This window comes from Kogia breviceps, chromosome 2 (genome assembly GCF_026419965.1).
Source record: "Kogia breviceps isolate mKogBre1 chromosome 2, mKogBre1 haplotype 1, whole genome shotgun sequence".
Classification (NCBI taxonomy): Eukaryota; Metazoa; Chordata; class Mammalia; order Artiodactyla; family Physeteridae; genus Kogia; species Kogia breviceps.
Window position 1 is genome coordinate 155,584,075 of NC_081311.1, and position 23,056 is coordinate 155,607,130.

A 23,056-nucleotide genomic window follows, 5' to 3' on the forward strand; every position below is an offset into this window, starting at 1 on the left:
TAACAAATAATATAAGAATTCTATGTTTAACAAAAGGGAGTAGGTAAAAAATATTGCATACAAAGAAGAGAAAACAGTAACAAAGTATTCTGAAAATATGTTTAAGGAATTATACAACTGAAAGTTGCCATATTTATATGAGGCCCCATTCTAGGACATACATTTATTTTAGGAGTTGAAATTGCATACTTGTAAAATAATTCTGCTTAGGCCTAGAGTTTAAAATATCTACGGTCACAAATTAAGAAATTCATTCCCAATATTCCTAAGATAAGTAAAGTTTTAACATTTGTATTGAATCTGTATACACAATCCTTGCTCTAAATTGATGCTCAGTTAAAACCCAGAAGGCAGGCTTTAAGCTATATGCCAACTTCCACAAACCACATGATTTTCACTACTAACTTTTGTTTGAGGCTGCATACTTGGCAATTGTCTTAAACAAAACTTTCTCCCAAAAGGGTTGTAAAGAATCCCCATTGTCTTTATAACTGTTCTGATGTGATGTTAGGAAGCATATCACAAAGTTGACTTCAAATCAATATGCTTAAAGGTCTTCATTATGGATTGGTTTTAGCATCTGAACATTTTTACACGTGTGAATAGTATCCATAGCTTTACTCTCTAACTTTCATATATAATATCAAATAAGAATGTTTCAATTCTGAATCATTAAATATAAATTAAGTAGCATAATTTTCTAGTAAATTTCCCCTGTATATAATTTTTTCCTAAATCTACATTTTTGAAAAAAATATACTAATGTTTAAATGTTGAAGATATCATCTTTTACTTGATGGACAAAAAAACCCCTATTTATAAATATGCTGTATTCTTTGATATTACAGATAAGAAGAATTTAATTTAATTGAAGTATTGAATACTTTTGTAAAAATTAATTCAATATTTATAGAAAGTTATTTTAAAACTTGTAAATAAATACATTTACTTATGTTGTTTGTACAAACTTTGCTGAATTTATTTTATAAATTTTGATTGAAATTCTGGACAGCAGATTGTCTTAAGCTTATCAGTGAGTTATAGAATTTTTCAGCTCTTTCCCACATAATTAGATCATAGTGAAACTAAAATCCACTTTGAATTATGTAGGTTTTTCATGTCCTGAGTTAAATAATTTGATCTTTTTGTTCAATATTTTCTCATTTAAATGTAAATGCTGTGAATGGTAATTGAGCAAAGTCAGCTTCTAGACCTTTATTAAAAGGAGCATGTCTTTCTTCATCTCTTGTAACATTTTTCTTGTACTGATATAATATATTCACCAAAAAGTAATTATTTTTAGTTAAAAACTATAAATAATTTAAATCACAAAATCAAAAATATGCAAATGCTAAATAATGTTGACAAAAGCAATTATTTATTGTTAAATATCTCCACTTATTTTTTCATACAGGCTGTTGACAACTCAGAGGCATATATACATTCAGGGTAATACTGGGTGAAACTTGCTAAAGCCACACAATGCTGAGATTATGAAAGGATTAGAGATCTGAGAACTAAAGTAAGGACAGCAACATCTAAATCACTATTTGGGGGATGTTAAAATAGCATGTGCATGGCTCTGGATTGTTACTGATCTAATACCAGATATCACACTGCATTAGAATCAGTAAACACAGTGTTTGAAGTCTTCCCTTATCAAATATCATGTATGTTATTTCTACTTTTTCATTATATCCACTGAAACAAAACACCATTTCAAAGATCACATGGATTTATATTGAATCTCATAGCAGAGAAAGCTAAGAATTGAATTGCCAAGTGCCTTATGTAAATGCTACTAATGAGCATACAAATGAACATTCACCTTTTTGCAGTGTTGTCTTTGTCCTAGTTTTCTTTGGATAATCTGCAAGTAAAACAGTATATATGTATCAATTACCACAATTTATAATATAATGTTATGACTTTCAATTTAACAAACTAGGGTGATATGTTTATTACTATTAAAATTATTCTTATACAAAATGTCAATAAATAAATTTATTTTCTCTAAAGATTAAATTAAATTATTACAGTATAACCATGAAGTCACCAACATTTTAATATAATAATGTCTCAAAAACTATTTTAAAACTTTCTAACACATTTACAAAAATAATAATTCATGGTGAACTAAGTTTGCTATTCAAAATATCTATGATTAAAATAGTTATTTATTAAAATAATGTGAAATGTGAAAGTAATTCAACAACCTATTTTGCCTATAAAAACAGATCATTTCTATAGAGGAATGGAAGTAGGGATGAAAGGAACCAGAATTACCTCCTTCCCCGATTCTTTCTTCTGCTTCATTATCTTAATCCAATTACAAACTTCATTATTATTTCCAATTACAGAGGAGAAATGAAGCAAATGGTATTTGTGATGTATTTTTTGGTTTAATCTCACAGAATTATTGGAATTACTCCACTTGAGAACTAGAATGCTACTTGTCTTTGACCCATTGTATTTCAAGTATGGATTCTAAATTCTAATTTAAAGGATAATGAAATTCAAATTGATATATTATGTAAAATTTTGATTTGTTCACGTAAACCTTAGGAAAACTAAGTGATATTTGATTTGTTGTATAATCATTTGTTTTACAGAGAAAAGCTTTGTTCAATGCAGCTTATTATTAGTTGTATGGCCAGAGAGACATAAAGGGAGGGAGAGAGAGGCAAGAGAGAGAGAATATGAGTAGGAGTTGGCTTAAATGCCCCTTTCAGCCAGTGATCAATCAGGTTATTCTTTGGAAAGTAAAATGTCTATGTATGATAAGGTGATGTGGTTCATCTCCCTTTTGAGCTTTACTATGTTTTATTCAACAGTCTTTTAAAAAAGATGTGTGTGTGTGTGTGTGTGTGTGTGTGTGTGTAATTCTAATTGTATTTTAAATGTTAAGAAAACCTGATTTTTTTAAATTGTAAATAACCAACCCCCAATTAATGTTTTTAGATGGTGGATTGTCATAATAAGCTTACATTAAAATATTTTAAAGTACAATGATTATGTTACATTTTTAATTTATGAAGGCAGGGAAAGAATATATACATATAAACAGTGTAAAAGGCTAGAGTGCTGAGTAATCATTTTTGCTCTGTTTTACCTACTGACAATAGCCACAGAACAGGAACATAGAGATGCTTGATTTCAATATTCATGCAATATTAAAAGAGAGAACTTGTTCCTTTCTGGTTTCATCCCAAATCAGAGTAATTCACCTGGTATACATGCAAACTAACTCAAATAATGTATTTTAGCACATTCGAATTTTAGATGTATTTAAATTACCAACGATTATCTTTGAGGATTCTGAAAATAACAACCATGGATACCCTATTTAATTTATTTTTATGCCAATTACAGTCTGAAAAGATAGATAAGGTTTACAGCAAATTATCCAAGTTATCATATTTTCCTAGATTTATGCAGAACATAACATTTATTAATGATGTCTTAAGGAATAATGAGAGTATGTTTTACTAATTCTTATGTTAGTAATTCCTTGAACTCCAATGTATATGAATTCACATTTTAATATTTCATTATGAATATTAAAATTAATTCATAATTACCTGATACATTTAAACAATTGTAAAAAAAAGTTTTTTTGCCCTATTCTTTCTTCATCTTTTTGTTTTCTGTTGGGAAAGGGGAGGGTAAAATCTGAATGCTAACTTTTATATTTCATATTTGTTGAAGTCAACCTAGAAAATTTTCCAGGTAGATGGGAAAAGACTCTATGGACAGAATATTCTTGTTACTGGGTAAGTCTTCACTATTCCAAACAAATAAAACACAAAATAAACTTAAAAATAAAGAGAATGGAAAAAGTATTTACATGCTCTTTAATTCCCTGTGGAGAAAATTCCCATGTAAATCCCCATGAAAAGCTGCAAGTCACAGTTAGCCCAACTAATAAAATAGTAATTAATATAAACAGCATACCTACTGGAGCCTTTAAAAGTTGCTGTAGAGGCTGACTAGCTAAAAAGCTAAGTGGGAATTTGATCTCTTTCATCTAATTCTTTAATTCCCACACTACATACACCTATTTTTCAAAAAATAATAATCAAATACAATGTTGTTCTTGTTTAGGCTATGGGAAAAAAACAACTAAACCAAAAGACATGGCTTTTGAAAGCCATGTGTTTAGAAACCATTTTACAAACTATATTTTAATTTTTTCTACCTTATTAACTTTGTTACCATGTCTCTATTATTACATATGTAACTACATCCTGCAAGATTATACATATTTGGAAACAACTGATAAAACAGCTTTACATGCAAAAGGACAGCTGAGCATACATATGAAACTAAACACATCCTTAGTTCCTATTCTCTGAAATATTTGGCTTGACTTTATTCTCAGGCATGGTAATTTAAAAGCCATAGTTCTCGAAGGTCTCCAAAATAAAACAAAATTTCGGCTTCCAAGTCTTAATATATAAGATATACATCATATTTCTCCTTTCACTTCTGTCATTTTTTTCTCTGAAAATTTTCCAGTTCTGTAATTGAGGCATACACATAGACATTGAGGATTATTATGACTTTTTGATTAATTGGCCCTCATTCCTATAATGTATCTTCCCTTTCTCCTGCCGATATTTCTTGTCCTATAGTCTACTTTTACTAATCATTCTTCTGATCTGTGCTTGCATGGTATATCTTTTTTCATCTTTTCACTTTTAACCTCTCTGTGTCTGTATTTTTAAAACACCTTTCCTGCAGACAACACGTACTTAGTTCGTGATTTTTTTATACTGTCTACTATATACCTTTTAACTGGAGTGATTATACCATTAAAATTTAATGTAATTTTAATATGCATCTTTAATTCATGACAATTTGGCTTCAAGTGATTTATACCACTTTCATCTGTAGTATCAGAACCTTACAACAGTAATCTCATATGTTCCCCTTCCTTTCCTGTGTGCTTTAGTTTTAAATCTCTTACTATTACTCACAGTGCAAGTCTGCTAGCAATAAATTTTCTCAGATATTGTTAATCTGAAAAAGTGTTTATCTCCATTATAAGGGTATTTTTAATAGATCTAGATTACTAATTGGCAGTTTATTTTTTCCTTTAGCTCTTCAAAGAAGATGTTCCATTTTCTTCTCTTGTGAATTGTTTCTTGATGGGAACTTGGGGAGTCTTCTGATCTTCATTCCCTCATGTATCATTTTCCTCATTTTTTTATGATTTACTTTTTATCCACAATTTTCAGCAATTTGATTAGTATATTCATTTGTGTGGACTTCTTTTTCTTTATTCTTTTTTTTTTGATTTTGTCAATGTTCTTGGTTCTACAAGTTACAGTTTTCATCAAATGTGGATAATTCTTTGCCATTTTTTTGTTCACATATCTTCTGCCCCAACCACCAGGACTCCAATTACACATTTTGATAGACTTCTTGATTTTCTGTCATGGGTTATTGGGCTATATTCTTTTTTATTTGCTTGTTTAGCTTTTTTTAAATCCTCACTCTCCTTCATCTTGAACAGTTACTATTGCTCTGTCTTTAAGTTTACTGACCTTTTCTTCTGTAATGTCTAACCTGCTTTAAGTACATCTGGAAAATTTCTTATTTTATATACTGGATTTTTCATGTTTAGAATTTCCATTTAGTTCTCTTTTATATATTCCATTTTCTCCTTATTATGTTCATGTTTTCTTTAAATCCTTTACCATATTTATAATAGCTATTTTAAAGTCCTTGTCTACTAATTTCATCACCTCTGTCATTTCTCTGTTTGAATTGAGCACGGTTTTCCTAATTATGGATCACAGTTTGCTGCTTCTTCAAATGTTTAGTATTCTGGGCAGGGGGGATTATAGATAATTTTGAACATTATGCTGTTGGCTGCTGGATTTTATTGTCTTCCGTTAAAGAATGTTTTACCATCTTCCATTAAAGAAATGCCTTCTGGCAACTAGTTAAGTTACTTGTGGATCATTTGGAATTTTTAAGGCTTGGTTTAAGCTTCACTATGGCAAGGTTAAAGTAGCTTTTACTCTAGGTCTAATTTAGTCTTAGTACTAAATTAAATGTAAAATTTATCCTAGTCATGTGGGAGCTCTGGGAATTGTTCCACTTACAAATCCCTGTAATTACTTTCGCAAACTCATGGAATTTCACCAAGCGCATGCAGTTTTATTATTCAGTAACAAACTCAAAGGGACCCTTATCCAGATTTTTTAGCTTTTTCTCTACATATGTCCATTCTCTCTCACATATTGTCCCTCAAAACCCAGCCACATCAGTCTACCAGTCTCCAATCTCCACAGCCTCCACCATGGAGAGCCCCATGCTATGCTGGTATTTCCCTCCTTTAACTGTGGTCTGAAGTGCCTTCATGCAGATTTCTGGGGAGACCAGAGGGTTCACTGCACGTGTTTCCCGTCTCTCAGAGATCACAATCCTGCACTGCCTTTCGATCAATGTCTGTAAACAGCTGATTCATATATTTTGCCATTTTCTAGTTATTTACATTAGGAGAGAAAGTTCAGCTCCAGTTACTCCATCACAGCTGAAGATGGAATTTTCTCCTTAGGTGATTTTTTAAAAGCTTAGTAATTCTTCTATGTCAGCTATATCCTTAACAGTAGCTTACTATATAAAACACTCAGATATTCAAACAGTAATATCAATGACTTTTGAAGAGATAATGAGGAGATGGGGGCAAAAGACATACAGTTATGGTAGGCAGTAATGATGTTTGAGAAAACATTATAGCAGGACATTCACTGAAGAACAAAATCATTATATTTGATTAATTTCTGAAAAAAAGGGTAACTTTTCACAATGGTGAAATAAAAGATTTGTAAATTATAAAAACTAAATAGGTATGTATTTCAGGAAAAAGGCCAGTTGATGAAATTAAGTAGGCTGCTACATGAAAAAGTGAGGATTACAAAGAATGAGGCAACCAGGCCTCTAGCCAAGGTGCTGAACCTGAGTGATACTCAGTACAAAAGGATACTTGGCCCAGTATGAAATAGAACAGGGTATAGAAATCTGTGATGAATGGAAAATGACCAGGCAATCACAAAAACCAAAGGTAGTACAGAGAACCACTGAACTGCCTAATCTGTGTTAGTAACATTTCTAGCACATCTATGGAGAGGAAAGAGGGAAATAAGTGCTCTGAGATAAAGAAATTCATTCACAACAGTTCTTTTCTGCCAGCTCTGGAGCATACAACAGTCACAGAGGAGAAAAGCTCTCTGTTTTTACCACACTGAGATTTTCGCATAGGCCAAGAGCATCATGATGCCAAGGCTGTTTTTAAAAAGCTGTTTAGGAAAGCATTATCAGAGTGAAAATGCAGACCTGCCTGCTTTGCAAAAAACAAGACACCAGTGTTAACTAAAGATACCATTGCTATGGCCCTACAGTTTAATTCAACTGTCTCTAAGAACATGCAGTGGGGAAATCTGGGACTAGAAACTGCAGAAATAAAGACAACTCAGGATTTTCTCTCTCTCAAATAGCTCTCAATTTGGAAGAATAAAACTGAGATAAAAACATTCGAAATTTTGACCAGTAATTGTTTGGAATTTATCTCAGTCTAAAGAGAGAAAACCACATGAAACATTGTAATTTGTAGAATTTTCAAAAAAAAAAAAAGTTTTAACATGATTAAAAGAATAAAAGTGTTCAATAAAGTTTAATAGTAGAATGTGATATGCTTTTAAACGTTATAACTTAGTAAAACTATGAAAAGTTGGGTTCAGTAAGGTCTTCATAGGTCATCAGGGATGATATTTTCTACATTATTCCAAGGCTCCAAAGAGAAGGATTTTACTTTCATATATATATCTCTATATATAATTTTCTAATTAGTAGCTGTTGAGAACCTCAAATTGGAAACAACTATGAGATCATTGTATTGGTAAAGGAAAGTCCAAGTCACTGTGAATAACAATTTATTTCCTGTGAACTCATAGCTACCTAAGGAGGCTGAATTACACTTAATTTGCTGCAGATATAAAATTTGTTCTGCAAACTTAAGGGTTTTCTTCCCTATTTATTATGGAGAAGAGTATAGGACAATAAGCATAATGTATTTTATAATGACTGATACAAAAAAGTGAAAAACAGTAGTTGAACATTAAAGCTAAAAAAGTGAAAATAGATTCCTTGGAATGTTAAAATAGTTTTAACTTTTTTTCTAAAATTATCAAATCTATGATTAGATCTAATAACTCTAAAGGTTTCTGGGTGATAAGTGTCTCCAGAAACCTACCTCTTGTACATTTTTCTTTGCACTCTTCCAGACTTTCAAATCGATTCTGATTTCCTTCACATCCCCCATATATAAATTCTTCACATTTCTGAGTGTGAATATTGAAAAAAAATCTCTTCATCATTGCTTTGCATGGGCCATCATCTGCTTTCAATGCACAGAATGAATGTACAAGTTTCAATGGTGGCAACTCAGCATCTACAAGGTAAAAATAAAAGAAAAACATTCCTTTTCATTTCATTTTTAATACATCTTAATTTTAAGAAGTACAACGATAATAAAACAGGCTGATAGAAGAAACTATGAAAAGTTATCAGAAAGTTAGATAAAATATATAAACTTACCGAATGAGACAGGTCTTACCAACTTTATTAAACTTTAATAGTTGATTATTAACCAACTTTTAAGGAAAAATATCAAATATTTTTTCTAGACTCTTGTTACAGATGTTGCTTAAACATTCATACATGTATGTATATATCATACTACATTAAACCATTCCCTAGTTATGAAAATTTAGGTGTTAAATATTATAAATTACAAATAATTAATTTTCTTAAATTATACACACAAGTACTTCTTCTCTAGAAATTAATAATATATAATAACATTTTAGAGTATTGTATATATCTGTATATAAACAAAAAATGACATGAAAAAAATATATTTTCCCTTTATCACTGAAGTTACAACTGTCAATTTGAATTCAAAAATAAGCGAAAGTATTTTCTGAGTAGTACGTTTATGCATGATTGTGAATGCTATTTATATTCCTTTCTTTACTTAAAGATTGATAATTCTATACATGACATTCTGAGTTGTTAAACATCTGTGAGAAGTTAGAAAGTTTCAAGGACCCTAAGTGGTGCATCTGACTGAGAGATGGCCCACAATGTGTCACTGAATTAGCACTTTATGTTTTATCTGCTCTATATACATTTTTGTAGGGCTGACAAACATTTGACCTATCAGTTCTATAAATATCCTCTCAGGAGCAGATATTAGAATCTCAGAAGTCACATAAATAATTTTGAGAAATGAGCTAGAATAAAAACTCTCTGACATTTTCAAATCTTATGGCTATATACCATTATTTCAGAAATTCCTATAGCACTTCTCATACAATATTATGGTCTTGATTCTCAAGTTAATGTTACTTCAGAACTCTACAGACACTGAATCATTGAAGCAGTGCTTCAGACAGACACCTTTAATATAGGCCACTTGTAGAACACAGACAGCTTTACCTGAGTTGCCAATACTGTATACTTAGGGAAACTATGTCTTATAAATCAGTAATTTATATCAAATTCTTTCTCATTGATTATTCCCGCATTTTTGACTTTTCATATATTTGATATTCCTTATCATCATGCCAAAACTTTTATTTTACATTTTCTGTATTAAGGATATACCATCCTATTTTCAACCTGCTATTTAGTAATGGTGCCACCAGGTGGTGGCAGTGCACCACAAACAAAGGATATTACACCATAGTTGTAGCAGTTGTCCTGGTAGTAACAGCTAACATTTACTGAGTAATTACTGTGCTCCAGACATTTTGCAATTATATTATTTAATGATCACAACAACCTTCTGAATAAGGCATTATTATTTCCATTTTACAGATTATAAAAGAGCACTGCAAAAATTAATTGTTCAGTTCACACCATAAGTGATGGCTTCAGAATTGACCCTCAGATAGTTTTATACCAGATACTGCTCACCTTCTTAATAACTGAGTGATATTGTCACAGATCTGTGTGACTGAGATTCCTTAATTGGCATTTAAGTCAAGCACATAGATTTTACAATTTCCACTCAATAAATTTTTCTAAACTTCACTTCATAAAAATTAAAAATGGTTTCAGTGATGAATGCAGGTAATGATTTTATAGCAATTTCCTAAAGAAAACACTAGGAATTAACTTTGAGTAATGTATTTTACTAATTATTATTTAGTTACTCATTTTTACCATTCATATTTTATTGTATTTCTTACACGAATCCTATATTAGAATATACTTTTGTGCAGTGAGCTTGCAACCTCGCGCTTGGGCACAGCATTTCTGATTTGGAGGAGTGATCAGGTGGCCCCTCTGGACACACAGCCATGCCATGCCACTAAAAAGGGATGAAAGTTTGTCTTGTTTTGATTCTTTAATTTAGATAAACCTTTTTTTTTTTTTTTTTTTTTGCGGTACACGGGCCTCACTGTTGGGGCCTCTCCCGTTGTGGGGCACAAGCTCCGGACGCGCAGGCTCAGCGGCCATGGCTCACGGGCCCAGCTGCCCCACAGCATGTGGGATCTTTCCCGGACCGGGGCAAGAACCCTTATCCCTTGCATCGGCAGGCGGACTCTCAACCACTGCGCCACCAGGGAAGCCCCGATAAACCTTTTCAAAAGTTAACAATCGTGTGTTGGTCACGTGTGTCAGGCACTGTGCTGTCATGGCAGATATGATAGTAAATTAGGTGGCAGTAACCACCACCCCACTTCATGGAGCATGCAGACACTAAAGACTTAGTTATATAAATATTCAAGAAGTTCAGGATGCTGTGTAAGTGTATAATAAGATACTTAAGCTTTTCTGAGGGGATCAGGGGTAACTTTCCTGAGACTTGAAGAAAGCGTTGATTGTGACAAGGATCTACCTAAGGCCATAAAACTGGAAAAAACATACAAGACAATGTAACAGGACTTTAATCTGTTGTAGTGAGATAAACAGAATTATGGTTTATATCTAATTATTTTCATAATTAATTTCTTATATTGGGTTGGCCAAAAAGTTAGGGGTTTTCCATCACATCTTATGGAACTTTCTGGCCAACCCAATATTTTATGTCTCACAGTCTGAGAATTAAAACCTCAGTCTTCCCTCCCCCTGTCCTGTGATGTTGAATGGAAGGCTCATGATATATTTGGGGATGTGTCATATCCTTGACTATTAGAATTCTCATCCTTCTGTAATTTGTTTGGGAACATAGAGCTTTAAGGTTAACCTACTATCAAGGAGTCTATATGCTACTTGACTCTCTAAAATATGTGATTTCTATGGAAAGGAAGAACACAGACATGTACTCTGCCTCCTCTGTGCTAGGAAATATGCCAGATGCTTTTATGCAGTTTATATAACAACCATTTAAATGTAGTTATTTATATCACTTACTTATAGATTAGGATACTGGGAGTCAGAGAGTTTACATAAACTCATCTAATTTTGCAAAGCTGCTATGTGGCAAACTACACATGCATACTTAGGTCTGATTCTAAATGTTATGAAACATACTTGCCTTTCTCTAAATGCTCCCTGCTAATCTTGTCTCTCCCAGTCTAAAGGAATTTTTTTAAAAAAAAAAAAAAAACCTTATCACCACTATTTTTAAATCATTTTTATCTTATCAAAAAGTTTCTCTATTTCATCCTCCCTGCTGGTTGAACTAATTTTAAAAAGTCTACTATTGACTTGTGAGAGAAGTCGTAAAATCTTGGAATGTTTTCCAATAAAATGCTAGTACAGTATTTCAATGAAATGGCATACATCTATAAAATGATGGCATGACCTTGGCAGAATGTGATAGATGGTATCTCCAAAACTGAATCGATACAGACACAGGATCATGCTATCACAAGATTAATTAAAAACAAAACAAAAGAAAACCAAAACTGCATAAGACAGTGCAGCCAGTCAGCTAAGTGGTCTTCAAATCTAGCTTTAAGATCAAAATTTTTCCTTATCCAGGTGGGTTTGGTCTGGATTTACCCAGAGATTTTAAACTTGGGTTTAATTATTGATGGGTTAATTCTGGTTTCTTGGCTGACCGTGGCAGTAGCAACTGCCACATGTTTTCAGGATGTTTTCAGGAACATCCTGGTTAACTGGCATGCATTTTCTCACTCTAATTGAGGGAGCTTGGATGAGGTGAATATGAGGAACACTTGGACTCTTTCTCCTCCCACTTTCTAAGACGGGATTGCCTGCTTTGCCCTGTTGGGACTTACTGTAACCTCCTCATTCCTTCTCTACCCAACCTCCAGAATATTAGAACTTTAGCCATCCCTTCTGAAAAATGAGTGGAATGAAGAATGAGTCCATCTCATAGTGCCCACATTCCTACTCTCAGAAGGCACATAATGATTTTTACTTTATCATATAATGTTCCATCTTTAGGAAATTTTCCCAATAATATATATGTATTTTTTCGTGGCATATAATAATAAACCTTTATTTTGCATTCATGGGTAGGATGTGAATGGCCCTTCTGATCTCAGCTGGGTTTGCTTCTTATCGACCGGTCAGCTGGGGGCTGATGTAGGCTGGGCCTGCCTGGGCAGATGTACTTCAAGCTGTGGGTCCAGTTGGTCTAGACCTTCAGATCTGCTCCCAGTGTCTCATTTTTGGGTGCAGGCTGAAGTGATGTAGCATGTACCATTTGGCCACTTCCCTGTGCCAAGCTCTCAGATAGCCAAGCTTAGATGAGTCCCCCTTTTCTTTAATAGCAGCACCCTTATGCATGCCTCTTATCACTTCACTTACTACATTACACTGAAATAATCTGTCTACATTAATAATTATTAATTAATAATAATAATAATTAATAATAATTAATAATCTGTCTACATCTGTCTCCCTTGTGAAACCATGAAATTTTGGAGAACCTGTTCTCAGTCATCACTTCTTCCCTAGCACCTACAATAGTTTCAGGCACATAAGATATATTTATTCAATCTTTATCAAAGGTTAGTACAAGGAACAAAATCACATTAAAGAGCTGTTGGAGATATGAAATCAAAATGTATTTATGGAAATCTTTTGTACATCATAAACATATTTACAAATGAATAGAAGCTATCACTTTGTTCAGTCTCTCATTATTAACAATGATGAGATTCTTATCACTAATTTACTAATTTGCCACAAAATATTACTTTTAAGAAAGAAATAAATCTATAATAATGATCACTACACAGTCTCCTCCTTGTTCCATTGTTTTATTGTTAAAACAGTTGATGCTTGGACAACACAGGTTTGAGATGCATGGGTTCACTTATACAAAATTATTTTTCAGTAATAAACACTATAGTACTATATCATCTGTGGTTGGCTGAATCTGCATGCAGAACGCAGGACCTAGAGGAATCGTGGATACGGAGGGCTGACTATAAGTTATATGTGGATTTTTTACTTCACTGATGGTTGGTGCCCCGACCCCTGCATTGCTCAAGGGTCAACTGTATTTTATTTTTAGACACAGAACTTTATGGGATTAGAACTATCTTCTATTACCCAGATCTTCTGGTGTCCTGCTTGACTAGATTCTTACTTTGGACTCATCTGAGAAGTTTTTATTTGAGGAATAAAGGCAAGAAGGAGAGAATGACTGAAACCTCAGATGTTTGTACTTTCCTTTTCCTTCTCATACTTTTCCCAGCCAAAGGGTGACATCAAGGTTCATAGAGAGTTGTATCTATATCATTTTGCTCCTTGCAATTTTTCAGAGGTACTTCAGTATTTAATATATAGTCTGAGAAAAAAATAGATCTTCCTTCCTAACGTGACTTTTTTTTTTTGGACTAAGATTTTGGAAAAATGTCACTTCAATAAAAACTGATTTTTCTACAAGATGGAGAAAAATGTATTAAACTTTTGGATTAAAATTGAGATCGTTAACTAGCTTAAAAAGATGAATGCTTCTAACATTTTACCTGTAATGTTTGTAGGTTCTTCACTTTCCTCAGGAACAGTATTAAGAGGGGCACAGGCACAATTAAGCAGCAGACATACAGAAACCAAAAAAATCTGTTCTTTCTTCATTGCGTCAATCATCTCTGAAATACAGAACACAGATATATCTAATAAATAAAATGTTAATGTGGATTTATATATAGACTAGTAGGAACTTTATGCATACCTCCACATGTAAATTTCTATGACATTTAATGTGTATTCTCATACATTTCTGTCCATAAATTCCATGAGTCATATTTAAAACATGTGTAATAGCATTCAATATTGTAGAAACACATACTTTCAGTGCATATAGCTAATAATATTCAAGTACAGAGGTCATATTTCAATCTTGAAAATACACATTAAAATGGCAATAATTGAGAGACATGGGTAATCCTGATCAACGTGACTAAGTATGTATTAAGAACCATTTTCATTTGCAATTCTATTTGCCACATCTTTCTCATAACTATTCTTTTTTGAGTCAGAACTAATTTTACTTTAATTTTTCTATTATTTCTTTAATGCAACTTTCCATTTCTGATTTCTCTTTCCCTTTACTCCCATTTCAAAAAAGAAACATATTTCCAAATTTTCATCTTTGTTTCCTTTAAAATATGTTTCTGGTTTTTTGTTTGTTTGTTTTATGTTTTTGCGGTACGCGGGCCTCTCACTGTGTGGCCTCTCGCGTTGCGGAGCACAGGCTCCGGACGCGCAGGCTCAGTGGCCATGGCTCACGGGCCTAGCCGCTCCCTGGCACGTGGGATCTTCCCGGACCGGGGCACGAACCCGTATTCCCTGCATCGGCAGGCGGACTCTCAACCACCGCGCCATCAGGGAAGCCCTGTTTCTGTTTTTATAACCAATTTCCTAACCAGGTTTTCTACTGCAAACAGAACTGTTGAAAAAAGAAATGTCTAACATTCTAGCCAGTCCTTTGTCCCAGTTCTTCTCCCTCAACTTAGGGAGTTACCTGATTCAAGAGTTTCATAGAAAAGTGACTTTAAGTGATAAATCAACACATTTACTCTCTATAGGAAACAAATTTCAGCAGGAGAGTGAGACTTCCTGTTTCAAAATTATTTAAAGATCAATAGCAAAAAATAATGGAAAAGCACATATAAATTTTTTTCTTTAAGGCTATTTTTCCTTTGGATTCAAAAGTGGAAGGAAATGTGTAATGTTCACACAGCATGGGAAGAGAAAAAGAAGAGAATGCATGAACGTGTTCAGCCACTGATGCCATCGGAATCAGGAAGGAAAGAGCAATGTTATCAGTAAACATTCAGAAATGCAGGAACAGATATTCCATCAAAAACAATTTAGAGAATATTCTGTTTATGTCTATAGTGGATCACAGCTGCAATATACATCATTAAAGTGTAGTCATAATAAATAATAAAGTAAAAAATGGAATTTGATTTAAACTTCATTAAAATCACTAGTGAAATGCATAACCTATTTTCTCACACTTTGGAAATGTTAACACATTTTTGAATTTTAGTCAGTAGCAGTGTTACATAACTTCTAAATCATATCATAAAGTATTTGAATTCACAAATATATATGTATTTAAATGTATGTACAAATATACATATACACTGTTGACCTTTTACCAACATGGATTTGAACTGCATGGGTTCACTTATACATGGATTTTTTTTCAATAGTAATGCTGTAGTACTACACGATCCACAGTTGCTTGAATCCTTGGATGTGGAACCGCTGATATAGAGGAATTGTGGATATGAAGGAATTGTACATATGCAAGGCCTAATCAGAATAGTGTGACTACTTTTCTTCATGGATTAGATTCACATAGTTTCAGCATAGCATTGATAGTTTCAGTTTGGAAGTGTCCCACCACTGGACCAATATGTTTGAGGTGGAGAGCTACAGGATACTAGCACAGATTTGGTGGACCCTAAAAAAGTCAGGGGTCAGGGAATAGGAAAATGTCAAAACACTGCAAATCTTAATATAAGTATATGAGTTTAAGGGTGGAGTGGACAGGTGTAGCTTCCAGGAGGAGTAGATTATTGCTTCCAGAAGAAACCAAGGGTGTTGGACAGAGAAAACTATGAGTATGCTCTATAGCAAGCCATAGCTAATTACTGACTGATACAGAACTTGAATTCAAGTGAGCAGATTGCTAGTTCAGTACTTTTTCTTCTCCACAATGTTGCCTCTGAAAAGTGACCAAAACCACTAAATATTTCAATTTCTAAGAGCAGTGTAGAAGACTGATTTGGGTGTACGTGCCACTGAAAAAATAGTACAACTTGTTATAACATTCATAAAACTGTAATTTGTGGAGATCAACTAGAGTGAACTGATGTAATTATATATTATTGTAATGAACTTATTTTTAAGTTTCAAAATACATAATTACATTGTAAAATGACAAACAAGTTAACAAACCCGACCTGAAGCTATGCAGTAATAAACACACTTCTTACACATCCTTGTACCTTTCTGTACTCTGTTGTCTTAAATAGCTGGCCCCATTAAAAATATGTATTACCCAACCTGGTATCATACACAAAAATTGATTCAAGAGAATTCAACCATCTAAATGTGAAAGATAAAACATTAAATTTTAGGAGAAAAAACATATGAGAATATATTCATGATGAGGTTGGCAAGCATTTTTGAATCAAGATATAAACAGCACCAATTAAAAATAAAATACTGATCATTGGATTTCATTAAAATCAAGAACTTCTGTTCAACAAAGGAAGCACCGTTAAGATACTGAAAAGGCAAGTTGTGAGGAAGTATTTGAAATTCATATATCTTAAGATTATATATTGAAAATGTATAAAGAACTACAAATAAATATGCAATTAAAAATGGATTAAAGATTGTCCAGGCACTTTTCAATAGATTATATATATACAGCCAGTAAGCATATTAAAAGATGCTCAACATGATTACTCATCAAAAAATACAAATCAGCACTATTATGAGATACCACAATTAAAATTAATAAAAACTGACAATACAAAATATTGGTGAGGATGTGGACCTTTAACATTGTTGGTGGAATTATGCTGTGGCCTGAATGTTTGTGTTCCCCCAAGTCCTTATGTAGAATTCTAACTCCCAACGGTGATGGTATTAGGAAGCAGGACCTTTCAGAAAGGATTAGATCATGAGGGGTGGGATGTGTTCTTATAAAAGAGATCCCACCGAGGTCCCTTGTACCTTCCATCATGTAAGGACACAGCAAGAAGGCACCAGCTATGAACCAGGAAGAGGGCCTTCATTCTTGCTAAGTCCTCTTTAATGTATTATCTGTCATCAGCAGTTATTTAAGCAAGAATATATGACATGAATGTGTTGATTCAGTGACTAGTTGTGCATAATAATATGTTAGTCACAATGGGAGATTTAAAAATCTAGAGAAAGCCTTGACCCTTAAGGAATTTATGCTCAACCAATTGAATTAAATACAAATGCAATGTTAAGTGCCAAGATGAATTGTGCGAATATCTTTGCATATACCAGGCACATAGTAGTGGACAATAAATATATGTTAAATTATTTACCTTGAATAAAAATAGTATTTATACATTAGTGCAATAAACTAGAAATTCTAAGCTCAGCTCTGCCAGCAACCTAAGTAACCTTCGGAAATTTACGTTTCTGAACCTGATTCATAAAATGCTTGACTTGGGCTAGATTGTCCTTAAATTACATTTCAGTTCTAAAAATGTATGCATTTGAACTAACACATTTTACTCACTTTGCAGAATAACATAGTTATGTCATATAACTTACATTTTATGGTCACTTTAAAGATAATTTGCAGCATCAATTTTAACCTTTTTAGTCAAGGTATGTTCCTAGAATACCAGTTCAGCAAGATGTTATTAGTTATTATATTTTAAAAGTGTTCATAGATTAATATATATTTATATCTAAGTTTAAAAATTTATATAGGTTTCTTAACTCTAGGACTTTTAAAGAATCCTTAATGTGGTAATGTGCAATAGTATCTTCTATGGGAGATATAGTAAATGCAGTTTCAAATTTATATGTCAAGGGACTATTTTCCCAAAAAATATTTTTGGAAAATATCTTGAGAGATAATATTACAGATAAGAAAAAGTCAGTAGGCTTTTTGAGCTAGAAAAATATTAAAAAGTATGATATGCTTTGTGCATTAATAAAATCCAGTATGTATGGAAAGATGTTGAGAGGGAAAAATTATAAGTGGAATTAACAGCTAGAACGTTGCAGATCAGACTGAAATTATGAAAAGGGAGTTATCAGTGGAACTACAGAGAAAGGGGCAGGTATTTTGAGTTAGTATTGATAAAACTGAGTCATTGAATAGATACAGAATATGAAGGTCAGAGGATTCAAGTATATCCTGAGTGAATTGTTGTGTGCTAGTCATACAACTTGGTAAATTAAGGTAAATATTGATTGGTGTACGTATTAGGGACAAATTCGGTCAGGACAGATTACATTTGAGGTTATGTTTTCTAAGTGGAACAGTATAAGGGCAGTTAAAGACACAAGGCAGGAGATAGGAAATATTTTGCTGTAGCCTCATCATCATAATCATTAGGGAGGATCATTTTGACAAGGGAAAAGGTGTCCAATACATCATTCCCAGGTCCCTTTTCAACTTTATTTCCTGTCAGTCTTTTCTGTAATTATTCAGCTTTATGGATACTGCCTACTAATCCCTTGGCTCCACTGAAGCTGTTGATTCTTGAACATAGCCTATTCACTCTAGGTTTAGTACTTTAAATTTGTTATTTCCTCTCATGGGGGCACTCTTCTACAAGATCCTGGAATGACAGACTCCGTTCTTTTAGTCAGGACACTTGTCAGGTATCCTCTCTCCAAAAGACCTTCTTTGAGCACCATATTTAAAAATTAACAACCACCAGTTCCTCTATTACTCTCTATCCCAATAACTTAAGGGGTTTTTTTTTAAGAGTTTTTTGTCTTTTCATTATTGAATTGTAGGAGCTCTTTATATATTATGGATATAAGTTATTTGCCAAATATATATAAGTATTCTATCTTGGTCTATGTCTTATCTCTTCAATTTTATATGTATCTTTTGATAAGCACAAACTTTTAATTTTGATAATTTCAATTTTATAAAAATGTTTTAATAGCTATAACTATATCCACAGAGTTGTATAAACATCACCACAATCAATTTTAGAATATTTTCATTACCCTATAAGAAAATTCCCCACCCTTTAGCCATCATCCCCAGCAATTTTCCCATCCCCATGTTCCTAGGAAACTATTAATATAATTTCTGTTTCTCTATATCACCTAATTCTAGACATTTCATATAAATGGCTTTGAGTCTGGCTTCTTTCATTTAGCATAATGTTTACAAGGTTAAATACTGTAGCATATATCAATACTTAATTTCTTTTTTAAAAACTATTTATTTTGGGCTTCCCTGGTGGCGCAGTGGTTGAAAATCCGTCTGCCAATGCAGGGGACATGGGTTCGTGCCCCAGTCCAGGAAGATCCCACGTGCCTCGGAGTGGCTGGCACCATGAGCCATGGCCGCTGAGCCTGCGCCTCCGGAGCCTGTGCTTCACAACAGGAGAGGCCACAACAGTGAGAGGCCCGTGTACCACACACACACACACACACACACAAAAACCTATTTATTTTCAGCTGTGTTGGGTCTTCATTGCTGTGTGCATGCAGGCTTTCTCTAGTTGCAGTGAGTGGGGGTTACTCTTTGTTGTGATGTGCAGGCTTCTTATTGTGGTGACTTCTCTTGTTGCTGAGCACGGGCTCTAGGCATGTGGGCTTCAGTAGCTGCAGCACACGGGCTCAGTAGTTGTGGCTTGTGGTCTCTAGAGCGCAGGCTCAGTAGTTGTGGCACACGGGCTTAGTTGCTCAGAGGCATGTGGGATCTTCCCAGACCAGGGTTCGAACCCGTGTCCCCTGCATTGGCAGGCAGATTCTTAATCACACTGCCACCAGGGAAGTCCCAGTACTTAATTTCTTTTTATTGTTAAAAGTATTCTATAAATATACCACAATTTATTTATCCATTCATCATTTAATGAACATTTGTGCTGTTACCACTTTTTGGATATTATGAATAATGCTGCTATTAACATCTGTGCACAAGTTTTTGTGAGGACATATGTTTTTATTCCTTTTAGGTATATACCTAGGAATGAAATTATTGGATCATATGATAGTTCTGTTTAGTCATTTGAGGAACTGCCAAACTGTTTTCCAAAGCAGCTGCACCATTTTACATTCCTAAAAGTAATGACTTGCTTTGTTTTTGGAATAGCACTTATCACCACTTACATATTTATTTGCATACATAGTCACTGTCTCTCCATCACTAAAATATTTTCCATTCTTAGCATAACATTCACAATTCTATGTTCAATACCCAAAATAATGACTGACATAAGGATAAATAAATGAATTAATGTGGATAAACTTTGTGAATTAAAATTAGGTTACAATATGGATCATTGGATATATCCATACAGTTTTATTTATTTCTACCAATCCCACCAAAAAATAAAGACATTAGAATCAATGTGATGGAATGTCCATCTATCCACATTTATTTTTCTAATTGTCTTTTGTATTGCTTATTCCACTTTTCTGGAAGTATAAAATATTTTAACTGAGGGGCTTCCCTGGTGGCGCAGTGGTTGAGAGTCCGCCTGCCGATGCAGGGGACACGGGTTCGTGCCCCGGTCCTGGAAGACCCCACATGCCGCGGAGAGGCTGGGCCTGTGAGCCATGGCCACTGAGCCTGCGCGTCTAGAGCCTGTGCTCCGCAACGGGAGAGGCCACAGCAGTGAGAGGCCCGCATACCGCAAAAAAAATATATATATATATATATTTTTTTTAATTGAAAAATTTGTTTAAAAAATTTTTTCAAAGAAAATGTAAAATGAATAGAGTAGATTTCTATTTGTAAAATTTTGCTTAAGTGATAGGTAATTTGCAACTCAAAGAAAGAAGACAGGGTGATTGCTTAAATCCAATCAAAAGAGATGGTGAGTGTGTAGGAGAGATAACTAAAGAAAGGTGTGCTTAGAAAAGAGGTAATTAGGTGAAAGAAATGTATTATTTGTTACTTCACTATTTATTTATGATATTAATATTCTTGAGAGGGTATGTGAAAGAAAGGCAAGTGGTCTGTGTGATTCTAGTAAGTGAGGAGTAAAAATGGAAAGGAAAAATGAAGAACTTTGAGGTTTTCACTTGTTGAGGATATGAGCTCATCTATGAACTTCATATCAACTATAATACTCTTAAAAATCCTATCCTATATGAAATATTACACCCATGTTAAGAAAACTGAAGCTCAGAAAGGGAATATAATTTTTCCAAGTAGAATGAAACTGAGCTAATATTTGCACCTATATCTGTGTAACTTCAGAGCTCAAGGTCACATCACCATACCAAGCTGCTCTCCCAAGAATTGGTCAATCTGTCTCAGCATTGTCTAGAAAGCACCCTACCTCCAGCTGCCTTCAAGGTTATTCTGGTTTGCTTGACAAGTATATTACTGTGGTAGAGGTGGCTATATCCCATATGGAAACCAAGAGCCATCAAATCACTCCAAGTAATGCCCTAAGCAACATCTCTTTCCCTCCCTCCCTCCCTCCCTTGTCCCTTCCTCCCTTCCTTTCCTCTTCCCTCCCTCCCTTCTTTTTGCATTATTAGTGGTTAAGAGGAGGGATCTAGATTAACACTGTGATATGAGCTGAACTGTGTCCTCTCCAAATTCATATGTTAATGTCTTAACCCCCAGTACATCAGAATGTGACTGTATTTGGAGATAAGGCCTTTGAATAGATAATTAAGGATAAATGAAGTCATTGGGGTGGGTCTTATGACTGATATCTTTATTAAAAAAAAGAGAATGCAGACACACAGAGAAAGACTGACTACCTATAAACCCAGGAGAGAGGCCTTAGAAGAAATAAACCCTGTTGACACCTTGATCTCAAACTCTAGCCTCCAGAACTGTAAGGAAATATATTTCTGTTGTTTAAGCTACCCAGTCTGTCATACTTTGTTTATGGCAGTTCTAGTAACCTAGTACAGACTGTAAAACTTCAAATACCAGTTCTGTACCTTACTAGTTATGTGAATTTGACAATATATTTATCCTCTCTTTGCCTCTATTTACTCATTTATAGACTGGGTATTTTACTAAAACCTATTTCATAGGGTATGAGGATTAAATGGAAAGGTCATTAGAATGATGACTAATACAATAAATTTTAGCTATTATAATCATTTTAAGTAATCCTTGACATCATTTGGGGTGTACTGTAAAAACGGAAGCAAAATATTTTGCTTATTCTTTGTTGAGCTATATTAAGCTTATTCTTTGTTGAGAATGTCATCTCAGACTCTTTGAAAATCTAAACAATTGAAAATATAGCACTGATTTGTAAAGACCTTAGGCCCAAACTGATTTTTGTTATAATTTGGTTAGGTATGGGAGGTTTTCTGGGCTACAAGTTGTAAGATGAGGCAGTACAGATCTTAATGTAAAATGAATGTTTTTCTAAGAATCCAAGTCCATTGGAACTAGAAATATGTTGGCAATTTGGCTTTGGTGAGAACAGCTCAAAGGAAATAGCAATGCATGTTGATGTGGATGAGAACTTGTGGCAGGATTCAAAGAGCAAAAAGCTCACAGGTAATGGAAGAGACCAATAGTAGGCTGGAAGGATTGCATTAAATTTTTTTTTTTTTTTTTTTTTTTTTTTTCCGGCTGTGTTTGGTCTTCGTTGCTGCGTGTGAGCTTTCTCTAGTTGCTGCGAGCGGGGGCTACTCTTCATTGTGGTGCGCAGGCTTTCCCATTGAGGCAGCTTCTCTTGTTGCAAAGCACGGGCTGTAGGCGCGCAGGCTTCAGTAATTGCAGCACGAGGGCTCAGTAGTTGTGGCGCATGGGCTTAGTTGCTCCACGGCATGTGGGATCTTCCTGGACCAGGGATCGAACCCATATCCCCTGCATTGGCAGGCAGATTCTTAACCACTGTGCCACCAGGGAAGTCCCCAGCATTAAATT

General features: G+C 34.0%; 1 protein-coding gene across 3 annotated transcripts in view; it reads right to left on the bottom strand.

Moving 5' to 3' along the window:
• Positions 1-23,056, bottom strand: part of TFPI (tissue factor pathway inhibitor) — a 66,824-nt gene that overhangs the window by 20,704 nt on the left and 23,064 nt on the right. For all 3 annotated transcript variants that reach the window (XM_059052024.2, XM_067027534.1, XM_067027535.1), the window contains exons 2-4: positions 13,971-14,093; positions 8,264-8,461; positions 1,829-1,870 (exon numbers count right to left, since the gene is read on the bottom strand). In XM_059052024.2, the coding sequence (XP_058908007.1) occupies positions 1,829-1,870; positions 8,264-8,461; positions 13,971-14,091 (361 nt within the window). In that variant the 5' untranslated portion in view covers positions 14,092-14,093. The remainder of the gene's footprint in view (positions 1-1,828; positions 1,871-8,263; positions 8,462-13,970; positions 14,094-23,056) is intronic.